Genomic DNA, 12,775 nt, shown 5'->3' on the forward strand with positions numbered 1-12,775 from the left:
GCAAATAATAGATTGGATTGTTTTTTTTCGCGTGCCATTCTGTATATTCATTATGTGCATTCCAAATAAAGTACGTACATCCGGTTGGTACATCCTATTAAGTGAAATATAAATTTATCTGTTTTGTCAACAGAATTTGTTTGTTTTTTTTTTCATCTGCTTGTAAAACTCTGAAAACATTCAAATCAATATCCGCCGATTCATTTTCGAATTCGTTAATATTCATATTGCGATCTTGTACTTCCTGATATTGAACGCCTTCGATACTTTTTTGAAAACATCGTTGGTAGTTGTAGTGTGCAGTCGTGTGTGTTAGTGAAGTGCCATACGTTAAAATTAAGAAGAAATATGTGGTAAAAAAAATATTACATTTCAACAATTATAAATGCGTACTATATTTTTTAAATAAATCACTGGGGGTCATATCCGAACTATACGGTGGACGAGGATGCAATTCGATCCATTCAACCATCGACTTGTGAATCGGTGCATTATCTTGGTGAAATAATGGTTTTTTCTTCGACATATAAGGCCTTTTTTTCTTGATTTTTGCATTCAAACAATCCAATGATTCCATGTAGTATTCGCTATTGACTGTCTCTCCCTTTTGGAGATACTAGATAAACAAAATTCCATATACGTCCCAAAATACTGAAGCCATAACCTTCCCAGCTGACTGTTGTGTCTTCGGACCTGGTTCACCGGCTGCAGTCCACTCAGATGATGATTGTTTTGGTTCTGGAGTGAAGTTATGGATCCATTGCCATATATCGACGCAAAAAATCTGATTTAATACGTGTAAATATAACCAAACACCGCTTCGAATTATCAATGCGTTGTTATTTTTGATCGATTGTGAATAAACGCGGTACCCACTTTGAAAAAAGCTTTCTCATGGTCAAATGTTCATGCATGGAACGATCAGAACGTTCACCATCATCGGTGGTGTCTGTACGACTACGTTTAAATACCAGCAGAGTCCGGATAACACTTTTGAAGCCATTGCTGAGCTTGTACAGTATCATTGCTTTAAGAAGCAATGATAAATTAACAAATAAAATTGTTTTAAATCCATTGTTTCGAAAATAACAAAAGCAGCTTTACTCAAATGGTTGTCACTTTTTTGAAAGTTGGTTGGACATCTGGGTGTCAGTCACGCGAATTATTGAATGATGTTGAGTGTTTCAAATGACATATTTTGAATATGTTCGAGGTTGTTCCTCACAGAGCTATAGCTTGTAGACTTTTTAAATAAGTAATTATTGAATATTTCATTAAAATTGATTGTTTAAATCTTACTAACGGCATTGTTATATCTTTAATTATTTTATGTGGTGAAATTATTATACAGTATTGTTCAAATTTTACGGAAATCAAATCTAATAGTGTATTTGGATCTCCAGTCTACAAAAGCAGCAAATAATCATTTCGATATGAATCTGGCGATTTGGGAGGTCGCCACGTGAACAAACAATTTTATTCGAAAAGTATTTTACAAAAAATTTTGGTTCGTACATTTATTGTTTTCTGCAAGATTTGGATTTTCCATCATGTCACACTTATTTTTATACTTATCAATTTGTATTCTAATAAGTAGTGGAAATATTTTGACATTGAGCAAAACGACGCAATATATTTTGATCAAGGACATGCGCCTTATCAAAATTGCTCTCGGTTAGGTTCTTCTATACGAGCGTCTTTGATTTGGGTTACCAGTTATCGACGACGTCAATATACTTACCGATAGAAGAACCCCCGGTCTAGGAAGTATCAAAAAAGGTGATGAATCGTGTGACATCGGAAAAATATCTGGATCTAATACATCTTTCTACCGACTTTCTTATAAAAACGCACCTGATGAAACTGTGATTAGCAGAAATTGGACAAACGCAGAGTCTATGGAGAAGAGGAAGGAATTTTTTGAACGGAAATTGTGTAGGAACATGAACGTAAACTCCTTGGAACCAGTTTCTGTAATTGGAAAGCGAGAAACATCTATGTTGGAAGGGACACACATATCTGAGTAGTTTGCTCGCAGAATTGAAACATTTGGCATAAGACAAGCTGAGGACCACGTAAATAGGCCTACTGTCTATCGTAAAAAGCAACCACTTTCTTTAAACGTGCATTTTAATGGTAAACAAAGACGCCATATCCATGTTATAATCATAACGGACGATACTCAATGCAGCAAAGACCCATTATTTTTACAAAGAAGACTGGCATTACAGATCAGGATTTGGTCCTGTCTGGACTTAAAATATCACAATCATCGTAAATTCGCTTGTTGGGTGTTGAGGTTTTAAAGCAATATGTCCTGGCGTAGTCACGTGGCCGATAGCTTCACAAAAACTTCAAGACCAAAAAGATTTATACTTCGCAACAGCTTTTAATCCTCTACAAGGCCCAGATTCGTCCATCTTTGGAATATTGCCAGCACATTCGCAGCTCGACTTCCAAGCATACCATGAAGATGCTCGACTCAATACAGAAGAGAGCAGTTAGATTTATAGGCGATCTAGAGTTGACCAGAAACTTGGACAGCTTAAAGAGACTATTCCGAGATGTCCAACATAATCCCACCTAGAGCAGTTTTTACCAGACCTACTCGACAGGCAAACATGGCTCATCGATATCGCCTGCAGACGTCCAGAACTTCAATTTATTGGGACTCATTTCTTTGGGGAAATGGAAGCTACCACGTCTTTCCCGAATACTAAAACTTACACAAGTTATCCAGAGCCATCTGCACAGGGTATGAACAACTCGAATTACTAAAAGGTAAACGGATTTACCCCCTTGGGTATAAAAAAAAATACTGAATACTGCTGGTGTATGGAGGAGGAAGAAATTGTAGACCACGTCACCGGTGAGGGTCTAGCACTCACATGAGGTCGAGGCTTAAACACATGGGAAGCCGTACAGTTTGCCTAGTGGACATAGGCTTTTGGTAGTTTCAAATGGACTTATTAGAATACTTATGTGCGCAAGAATTTTCGTATTGAACCAAATATTTTTATTAGTTCGTGGTTTTGCAGCTGGGATTTTTCAATCTTTATATTGGAGGATTGGCGGCCAAATTGAGGAGATAAGGGGTAGTTTTTTACAATATTTACACACTTTCCTAACTTATTTCTTCAAAATACTGTATGCATAATTTGTATTGAATTTCAGCAAGACCAAGAAAACCCGAATTGATAATTCGGGAGAATCAACCAGTCGAATTACCTCCAGACGTAGTAAGAGGTATAAAAAAAGTGTGTTGCTTTCAATTTAACACCCTAATTGTACTTTTACAAATCGTCGAATGCACTAAAAATGCGTTGAGTTTTCCAATTTTTTCTATAGTGTGTCCACAACTAAGATTATTTCGTGTTTATACCTGTTAGAACATGTCCAATTATCACAAAACCATGTGATAATTTGGTAGAAATTCTTCACAAATCATATCATAGCATTTTATTCACACACGTTTAATCTTTTTATTTTCAATTTCTTAGTCACTTGATATAATTTGAAATCGAATACTTTGCCATCCTATTATTCCAACTGAATAGAGTTGATGTATAAAATTACGTTCAAAATGTTTCTGGCAACCCCATAGGGGTGTAAAAAAACACTAATTATAGTGACAGGGAAAAGTAAAGTGATCTTCATTCACCATCGGAATGGTTGCAACTAATTTCGTGCGTGCGTAACTTATCCTTGGGTTCAAATCAAATACGAGGGTTGTTTCCAATCTAACAAACAGACAAGACATTTTTTGCTTCAAAACTTTTATTTATTATTTAATCTTTTAATGCAAGCAAAATTTAGAAATTAGAAAACAAGATAAAATCGTTGGGACCATAGAAATAATCTGGAGATCTTGGGGGGTGGGGTATTTTATTGGTCCTCGTCTACCAATCCACCTCACTGGAAAACTGTGGTAATTAAAAATCATATTACCATACCTGGTATAACGTTCTCCTGTAAGATTTCTTCAAGAAAAGTTAAATATCCACCTAATTCAGGATCTTTATGAAAATATGATGAATCTGAATAATTTACTTGCCATAAATATCTATATGATATGCTGCTGAGGTTCAAGAGTACTGAAACTGGTTTATAGTTTATGCAATATTGTATAACGACCAAATTTGGTATTTAAAAACGTTTATAAGATGGTCGACTTCAAAGACGACGAATCGGTCTCACTCGCCAGACTGGGATCGGCGAACTGACCGATGGGCCCAAAACCCATCCTTGGTGTAGCTAGAAGGGTTGCTATCGCGTCTCTCAACGACGGGCTCGGCAGAGATGGAAAGGCACACATGAATGGATCTTGCGTCTCATACCAAACAACCGGGCACTTTTATCTAAGACGCCATCTCCACACTAAGAGCATCACGGACGATTTGGAATGCCGCTGGTGCATGGAGGAGAATGAAACTTCAGACAAAGTCATCTGTGAGTCTCTAGAACTCCTAAGAGCGCGGTTTATACACTTGTGCAAGTCTCACAACTTGCACTAATGACATCTAACCAAAGCACCCGATTGGCTTCTTAAAGGACATAGGCCTTTGATAACGTCAACTGGGGCACAATGGGCCTATCTGAAGGCCTATGTGCTCAACGGCGGGCTCGACAGAGATGGAAAGAGACACCTGGCAAGAGAAAAGCTAAGGCGCACATAAATGGACCTTGTGCGTCTCATACCAAACAACTTCTCTAAGCAATCGGGGCACTGTTATCTAAGACGCCATCTCCACATCATGAGCATCATGGACGATCCGGAGTGTCTAGAACTTATTCGAGCGCGGTTTAAGCACTTGTGCAAGCCTCACTACCTTGTCTAATGACATCAAACCAAAGCACCTGATCGGCTTCTTAAAGGACATCGATAGGGCATTTGATAACGTCAACTGGGGCACAATGGGCCTATCTGCTTAACGGCCCTTTGAACTATGAAGATCGACTGTCAATTGCCAAATAAAGAAGCTAAATAGGTTTTCCAATATCAGTTCATAGATTTGAGATTTAGGTACTAGATAAAGAAAAAAGATGGCGGAAATACGAGAAATAAATAATAAAAAAATACGATATAGTAAAGTCAGCCTAAATTATTTGGCCAAAAATGAGAAGTAATGTCGTCTTAACGATAATCTTTGAATTCCCCTCGTATAACTCGAGTTATTTTAATTGAAAATGTTGATTATTTGAATTATAAGCGAATAACATATGGCATTTGTATGAAATTTGTATACGGTAAACGTAAACCGGAATTATAAGTATTTTTAATAACAATAAAAAGTTTTTAAAACCGACAGTTGCAAGCTCGTCCAACACGTTTTTTGTTTATAAATATTCAAGATAGTACATGTTATAACATTAACCGGTTTTTTTTTAAAGTTAACGACCGGTATACAAAATACTGTGAAAATTATTAAAGAGTCATTAGAAAAGACGAGTTCCATATGAATATAGGAAATGAAAAATGTATCATTTTGCGAACAGACAATCATTCCGTTATTTTATATTTTTATTAAATTCAATATAATTATTTTGTATTTTTAATTTTATTCGCTCCCATCCCTAATACGCAGAACGAGTCAAAATGAGCCCTCGGGAAGAACACACCTTGTAGTTTTTACATCATTAGTGGACCCAGAACTCGCTCGCTGACAGTCTCGATGGATCTAAACACCTATCACATATTGATGGTCCTACTGCCTGTCTGACCAATCATCTGCTCCGCTAAATACTTTGAAAACGTCATTTAAGAAGTCATAACCTTGGTACATGACGATTTATAATGCCGCTAGTGCTTGGAGAAGGAGTACTGCAGACCAGCAGACGTTCAAAAGTTCAAGCTTGGGAATCTGACGACTTTTCCATGGACTCTGGTAGTTTTAAGTGGGGTATGACGGAACTACCAGAAGGCCTAAACAAAGGCATGATTCGTTATTTTCAAGAACGAGGAATAGTCCTTACTTGGCACCCAATGATTGAAAATTAATTGTGAGGTTTTTCTAGCATCTCAAAACTTAAGTAGCAACCCCCGTATACTGTACAGGAATATCAATACTATCGTCATTTTAGTGACACTGACTGTAATACCAGTAATTCAAACCACTTCAAAACTATTTTCTGATTTTTTTGTCAAAGAATACACATATACGGGCTAATGAGATGTAATAACACCCAAACTGGTTAACAAGTAAACATTTAAAAGAAAATATACGCAGATGAGTGCAATAACACCCAAACTGGTTAACAAGTAAACAATTGAAAGAAAATATACGCAGATGAGATACAATAACACCCAAACTGGTTAACAAATAAACAATTGAAAGAAAATATACGCAGATGAGATGCAATAACACCCAAACTGGTTAACAAGTAAACAATTGAAAGAAAATATACGCAGATGAGATGCAATAACACTAAAATTTATTTTCAAGTTGTCACAAGCCCCACTATTTCCAGTCTACTCCTCTAGTGATTTAATTTAGATAGTGGAAACTGTCGGATTTTCCCTTTGACCCCCAAAAAAATGTTTCTTATATCTCTATTACTTAGACTGTTGTTGGTTTCGTGGGTATCATTTTGTACCCAACTTTCATCTATTATGATATATCGACAAAAAAACACTTTGAATACGTTTTTTATACAAGCGAGCTTTTAATCAGCATTGAACAATCGCGGCACTCACCTTATTAAAACCACTAAACGGTTGCAAATGTTCGTTATTACGTGTATAGCATGTTATAACAGATTTATGGTCTCGGCTTTAATAATGAATAAACTGCTTTAAATTGTGGCATTTGCATTTTTTTTATATTTTAGCGAGTGACAAACCTGATTTGGGTCTTGAGGAATTACAAAGTTTAAACGTCAAAGAGAGATTCCAAGTTTTTCAACAACATCAAACAGAAACGGATTCCGACAGGAATCTCACGCCCGTCAACGTCAAAAAATCGCCATCTATATTATCGAAACTCGCAAGGTAAGTTTTTTTTTGACATGGTTTGTTCGTTTTTCATTGATAAATTGCCATACCTCGTATTTTTAATCAGTATTCAATATACGAATGATTTTATTAAACGGGACGAATCAAAATCATTAACAACATCAAATTCAGAGCGTCAAAGTTTATGTAAAATTTTCAACTCCTGAAACTCCCAATTCTTCAATAATTCAACTCTGTATAATATTTTCATCGACCGAGCGGTCGTTTAATATCAAAACGCGTCCACAAATCAGAAAATCTGAAAAGTTCTTTAGCTTTGAAGATATTTGTAATGCTATCGAGTTTTTCATCGGCATTAAACAATCGCGGCATCCACCTTTCAGATAGCTTTTGATATCATATGTTGTTACTTTCGATATATCCATGTAAAAATTCTGTAATTTGAAGATACTTTTAATGCTATTGAATTTTTTATCGGCATTATCGGCTATATTAGGATGAAACTGATTTATTAGTCCCTGGTTTTAATGAGGAAAATAAAATCTCGGTGAATTCGGGACGGGATTTGGGAGACTTTTAGACGATGCAACTTCGAGGGAAAGCTTTTTCTCAATCAGTGGTCGCTCCAATTTTCCGATTTGTCTCCTTGTGATTTTTTTTAAATCTCGTGTATATGTAAACCGTTGAGGATTTAAAGATCGATATTCGATATCGAGAGTGGTTGACGTAACCTAGATGATTTGCCCCTCAAAACTATGCGAATCAACATTTTAAGCACGTACTTATATTGTAAGAACCAAATAAAAACTTTCTGATTCATACAGTGCGTTGTATTGAGTTTTATAGACAGATATAGATATGAATTTGAAAATCCCTGCAATTTATGTTTACCAAGAATTTATCTGTCATGCAATCCGCATTTATGCCCGATAAGATACAATGTTTATTCTGTAAATCATAAATATTAGAAATAAAATTTTATTTGTAGAGTTTTTACAATTTATTGGTCTCAGTATACTTCTAATTTTTACGTTAAGAACAAGCACAGGTAGTAAAATCTTTAAATGCTTCAAATTTTTCATTATTTTGCTCGCATATTTGAAAATATTTAGATATTCTAATAAAAAAAGAATCTCTTAGATTCCAGGCTAAAGGTATGGACGTGGGCGTAACGGACGAAGCTTTAAACGGTATCCCTATAGAAGAATCTTCCACCGAAGAAGAGGAAGACGAAGAAGACGTACCAGACGGAGAAGATCCCACCTTGTATAGGGCTAAGAAGGTGCAACGAGAGAAACCTTTCCACTTTACCAATTTAAACGAAGTGAAAAATAAATGGGAACAAGGAGAACAGACGTCCAGAGACGAAAGGCGAGAAGAGAGGAAACAGGAGATCCAATCTATTAGGAATAAATTATTTTTGGGTAAACAAGGTAAAATGAAAGAGGCTTACCAACAAGCGGTCATGCAATCGGAATCTTGCGCGAATCTAACTAAAGCGGAAAAAATCGAATCGTGCGATACGAAATCACTCAAAGAGAGATTCGAAAAAGGAGAACTGATCAACGATAAAGAAGATAGGAACGGAGATACAGATGAAACTGAAGTTTTCCAAAGCGGTAAGTTCATTTTATATCATTTAGCCATCCAAAATGGTGTTATTTTCGAAAATTTACCATTACCAAGGACTTTTAAATAAAACTGAACAAAAATTGTTGTAGGTATTTATTTTTTAACAGATTTTACTTGTGCTGTAATAACTTGTAGCATTTTCAAAAAAAAATATATAGATAGTTTTCGATTTTTTAATATTTATTCTGTGTCAAGATATTGACAACACTGCAATACATTTTCTCGCGTTTTCATATGTTCATATCACCTCCACCACTGCCTGCTTTTTTCGAAATGGATCCCTCACAGCATAATTTCGCGAAAAGCTTTCAAACACTTCCAAAATCTCTTCTATGGAGTCTTCAGTCTTCTGTGTTACTCCTTCTTCTTCTTACTGGATTTAGTCGAAATTTCTTCCTACTGTCTTCTTTTCGCCGGAGTAGCATCATCCACTTTACTTTGTTTTTGGTGTGTTTTTCGCAGCTTCTTCAACTCTTAACTGACTTATTAAGTCTCGAAGAGAGTAGTCTGTCTGATGCTTTCAAAATGCATCCCTCACAAAATAATGCATTCAGCGAAAAGCTTTCATCCACTTCCAAGATCTCCTGTATGGGTTCTTCAGTCTTTTATGCTACTCCCTTTACTTCTTACTAGATTTAGTAGGTATTTCCGGCCTTTTTCTTATTTTCTTAACCGGCTTATTAAAACTCGAAACACTTGTCAAAGATGTGCCTATCGTGAATCCTTCGAATCCTTAGATGTGTCAATATCTCTAATACGTAGTGTATCTCTCCTTTTTGTTCATTATTTTTCTTCAATCTACACTTATAGTCGTGGTCCAGCTATTCGAGGCGTAGTCTTCTCTTCTCACGCCAGGTGGTTTAGCACGTAGGACTACGGATAACCCCACTTGATACTAACAAAGCCCTATCATATTTGTTAAGTCGATTAGACACTTTTACTTGAACCTTTTGACGCCCAGGTGTTCGAACCACGCTTTTGTAAGTGATGGGCGTTCACAGATGACTTCGTCTGCAGGTTCTTTCTTATCAATGCATTCCAGATCGTCCGTGATGCTCATAGTGTGGTTAAAAGTCCAGTCAGCAGTCGAATTTAGCAACTATCACCTGGAGTAGTTGTTTGGTGAGAAAAGCGGAAGGTCCATATATGTATGTCTTAGCTTGTCTCATGCTAAGTGTCTCTATCTATATCCGCAGAGTCTGCTTTGTAAGTACACCGTTGAGAAAAGTAATAGCAACTCCAAGATGAGTTCTGGGTCCAATAGTTCTTGTAGGACTTTCCTTATACTCCAGCATAAACACAATTCGGCCGTTATGGCTTGAAGGGCAACTTTGCTACTTACATCAAGCGACAAAGATTGGATTTTCCTCCGCACAAGAATGCTTCGGCTAAACGATTCATCCTACAGCCATCTCTAGATCAGAATATTCAATATTGAAGACTTAAAGTCACCAGTCAATCGCTCTTTATTAGTGATGTGTGCCACCGAGTTCTTATTATCAACAGTCATAGGTCACTGTCTTTAAAATGATTGAACATTCACCCGTGGCTCGAGTCCAGATTGAGTTGATTCAGCGTGCAGTTGTTTGAGGATGTTCAACCTCTATGCTGACCTCGTATCATTAAATTGTGTTAGAACCAAAAGTGGACCCCTTAGTGCTTGAAGGGTCAGTAAGCATGGACCCTATTATACTAAGGCGCTCAATTTTTTTCAGTCGTACTCTTGTTTTTGCTTTTTTGTAGTAGGGTCATCAAACGTGAAAAGGAGTTTGACCATTGAGGTATATATCCAAAGGAAAATTTTTGGTCAGACTGAAGACTCTTTCACATCCCCAAAGGGCGTAAATTTGATACCGATGCGATACGGCTATGAAAGTTCAGAATTTAGTTCGTGTCGAATTTGTTCAAATCATATATCTAGATTCGATTCGGTGGTTTTAGTCCAAATGTGGAATGTTTTTTTCTAGAAATAAGTAAGAAATCACGATCTCTGTTCCTCGAGTTGGACGCGAACGCAGCGAAACAACCGCAAACGATAGTGACCGTACCGAAAGTGGACGTGAAGAAAGTTAGAGAGGTAAGTAATTAGTAGATAAACGTAGGCACATATAGAAAGCGAAGTAGATCGAGTATTATTAATTCGCACGATCTTTTTACCGCAAGCGTTTTTTTTTACTACGTATGCCAAAAATATTTTTGTACATTAAAATTTATGTAGGCCTATAAGAAATCCGTATCCGAAGATATAGTCAGATCGTCGGAAGTTGAAGAAACTATCGAAGTAAAAACCGCCGATATTCAGCAACGTTTTAAGTTTTTCGAGACGTACAAAGAACCCGAAAAACAGAGGAAACAATTTAGAATTACTCCTCCTAGAGATCCATCTCAAGTGAAGGTTAATAAACCGAGCATGACCGTTGTGATTTTATTTTGCGTTTGAGGCTCGATAACTTATTTTTTAATACGTCATTTTGGCACAAACATGCGAAATTTTTCAAGTAGTTCAATTTATCGATACCGGCTTTGCAGCAATCATAGAAATCTTTGACCGGAACACCTTCGTCATAGTCGCTTGGATATTCCCAATCGTTTCAAATTGTGAATTTTTTCATTTTGGGAAAGTGTCTTAAGGCAATAGATCCGGCGAATAGTGTGGTTGTAGTAAGCCTGAAAGCTAAAAATAGCGTCTAACTCAACGCGTAGAGATAGTGAAGTAACCGTCGATTTTTCGCGCATCCTATTGACCCCCCTTTAACGATATAATACTAAATTCACGGTATGTCCAAGTGAATCGAACTTCTAATTAACCACCCCGTCGCTGTCAAAGGAAAAGATCCGTCGTTGTCACTTTCGCCTTGATTTTTTTAATCTTTGATAATTAATTGATAGCTACCGATGATTCTGATTCTGACACTCCTCCACGGTTTATAGAATCATCACCAAACACTATATCAACGAAATGCTCCTTCACGATTCATAGAATCATTACCAAAAACTTTATATCAAACAAACGTTCCTCCACGGTTCACAGAATAATCCCCAAACACTATATCAACGAAACACTCCTATATGATTCATAGAATCATCACTAAAAATTTTATATCAACGAAACGCTTCTCTACGGTTCGTAGAAACATCTCCAAATACTTTATACCAACGAAACGCTACTCTACGGTTCATAGAATCATAATCAAGTACTTTATAACAACAAAACGCTTTTCTTCGGTTCATAGAATCATAATTAAACACTTTATACCAACGAAACGCTTCTCTACGTTCATAGAATCATAACCAAACACTTTATACCAACGAAACGCTTCTCTACGTTCATAGAATCATAATCAAACACTTTATACCAACGAAACGCTTCTCTACAGTTCATAGAATCATAATCAAACACTTTATACCAACGAAACGCTTCTCTACAGTTCATAGAATCATAATCAAATACTTTATACCAACGAAACGCTTCTCTACAGTTCATAGAATCATAATCAAACACTTTATACCATCGAAACGCTTCTCTACAGTTCATAGAATCATAATCAAACACTTTATACCAACGAAACGCTTCTCTACAGTTCATAGAATCATAATCAAATACTTTATACCAACGAAACGCTTATCTACGGTTCATAGAATCATCTCCAAAAACTTTATATCAACGGAACGCACCTCTACGGTTCATAGAATCATCTCCAAAAACTTTATATCAACGGAACGCACCTCCACGGTTCATAAGCAGAGTTACCAGCTTATGCAGTAGAAGTTTCGTTGTTCCAGGGATGCGAGAATCGCGGTAAAAAAATAAGTCTCATTAAGAGCTCGGAAAGAATAGCAAACCGATTCTTGAGAGGGCAAATAAAATAGTCCGGTCAAAGTTTATAGTGTCAGTTTGAAATCTTTATTATTATCTATTTTTAAAAATGTCTTAAAACTCATGGTATATTGATATCCAATTAGTTTTACACAGTACGCCCTCTGGATATCAAGTTGAAAACTTGAAAATCACGTCCAACGATTTCTCTAGCGTCACTTATGCTCGAGAAAATTTTTTCCCGAGTTATAATTTTAATTTCGCATAGAGGAATAATTATTTTGGAAATAAAATGTTAAAAAATAAAATCTAAATGACATTCGATGTATTATGAAGATGTTATCGAGACCTCTGAGTATTGGAATCGTTTTGTG

The 12,775-nt window shown here is 36.3% G+C and overlaps 1 protein-coding gene across 21 annotated transcripts in view; it reads left to right on the top strand.

Annotated features, from left to right (window-relative positions):
- The window catches only part of LOC130902787 (enolase-phosphatase E1), an 89,872-nt gene that overhangs the window by 63,279 nt on the left and 13,818 nt on the right, over positions 1-12,775 (top strand). For 9 of the 21 annotated variants that reach the window (XM_057815110.1, XM_057815097.1, XM_057815100.1 and 6 more), the window contains 3 exons: positions 6,829-6,988; positions 8,093-8,571; positions 10,552-10,661. In XM_057815110.1, the coding sequence (XP_057671093.1) occupies positions 6,829-6,988; positions 8,093-8,571; positions 10,552-10,661 (749 nt within the window). Of the gene's footprint in view, positions 1-3,174; positions 3,247-6,828; positions 6,989-8,092; positions 8,572-10,551; positions 10,662-10,802; positions 10,980-12,775 lie in introns of all 21 variants that reach the window. The other 12 variants (XM_057815089.1, XM_057815092.1, XM_057815094.1 and 9 more) reach the window with 3 other exon arrangements.

The sequence above is a fragment of the Diorhabda carinulata genome, chromosome X (assembly GCF_026250575.1).
Source record: "Diorhabda carinulata isolate Delta chromosome X, icDioCari1.1, whole genome shotgun sequence".
In the NCBI taxonomy this organism is placed as follows: domain Eukaryota; kingdom Metazoa; phylum Arthropoda; class Insecta; order Coleoptera; family Chrysomelidae; genus Diorhabda; species Diorhabda carinulata.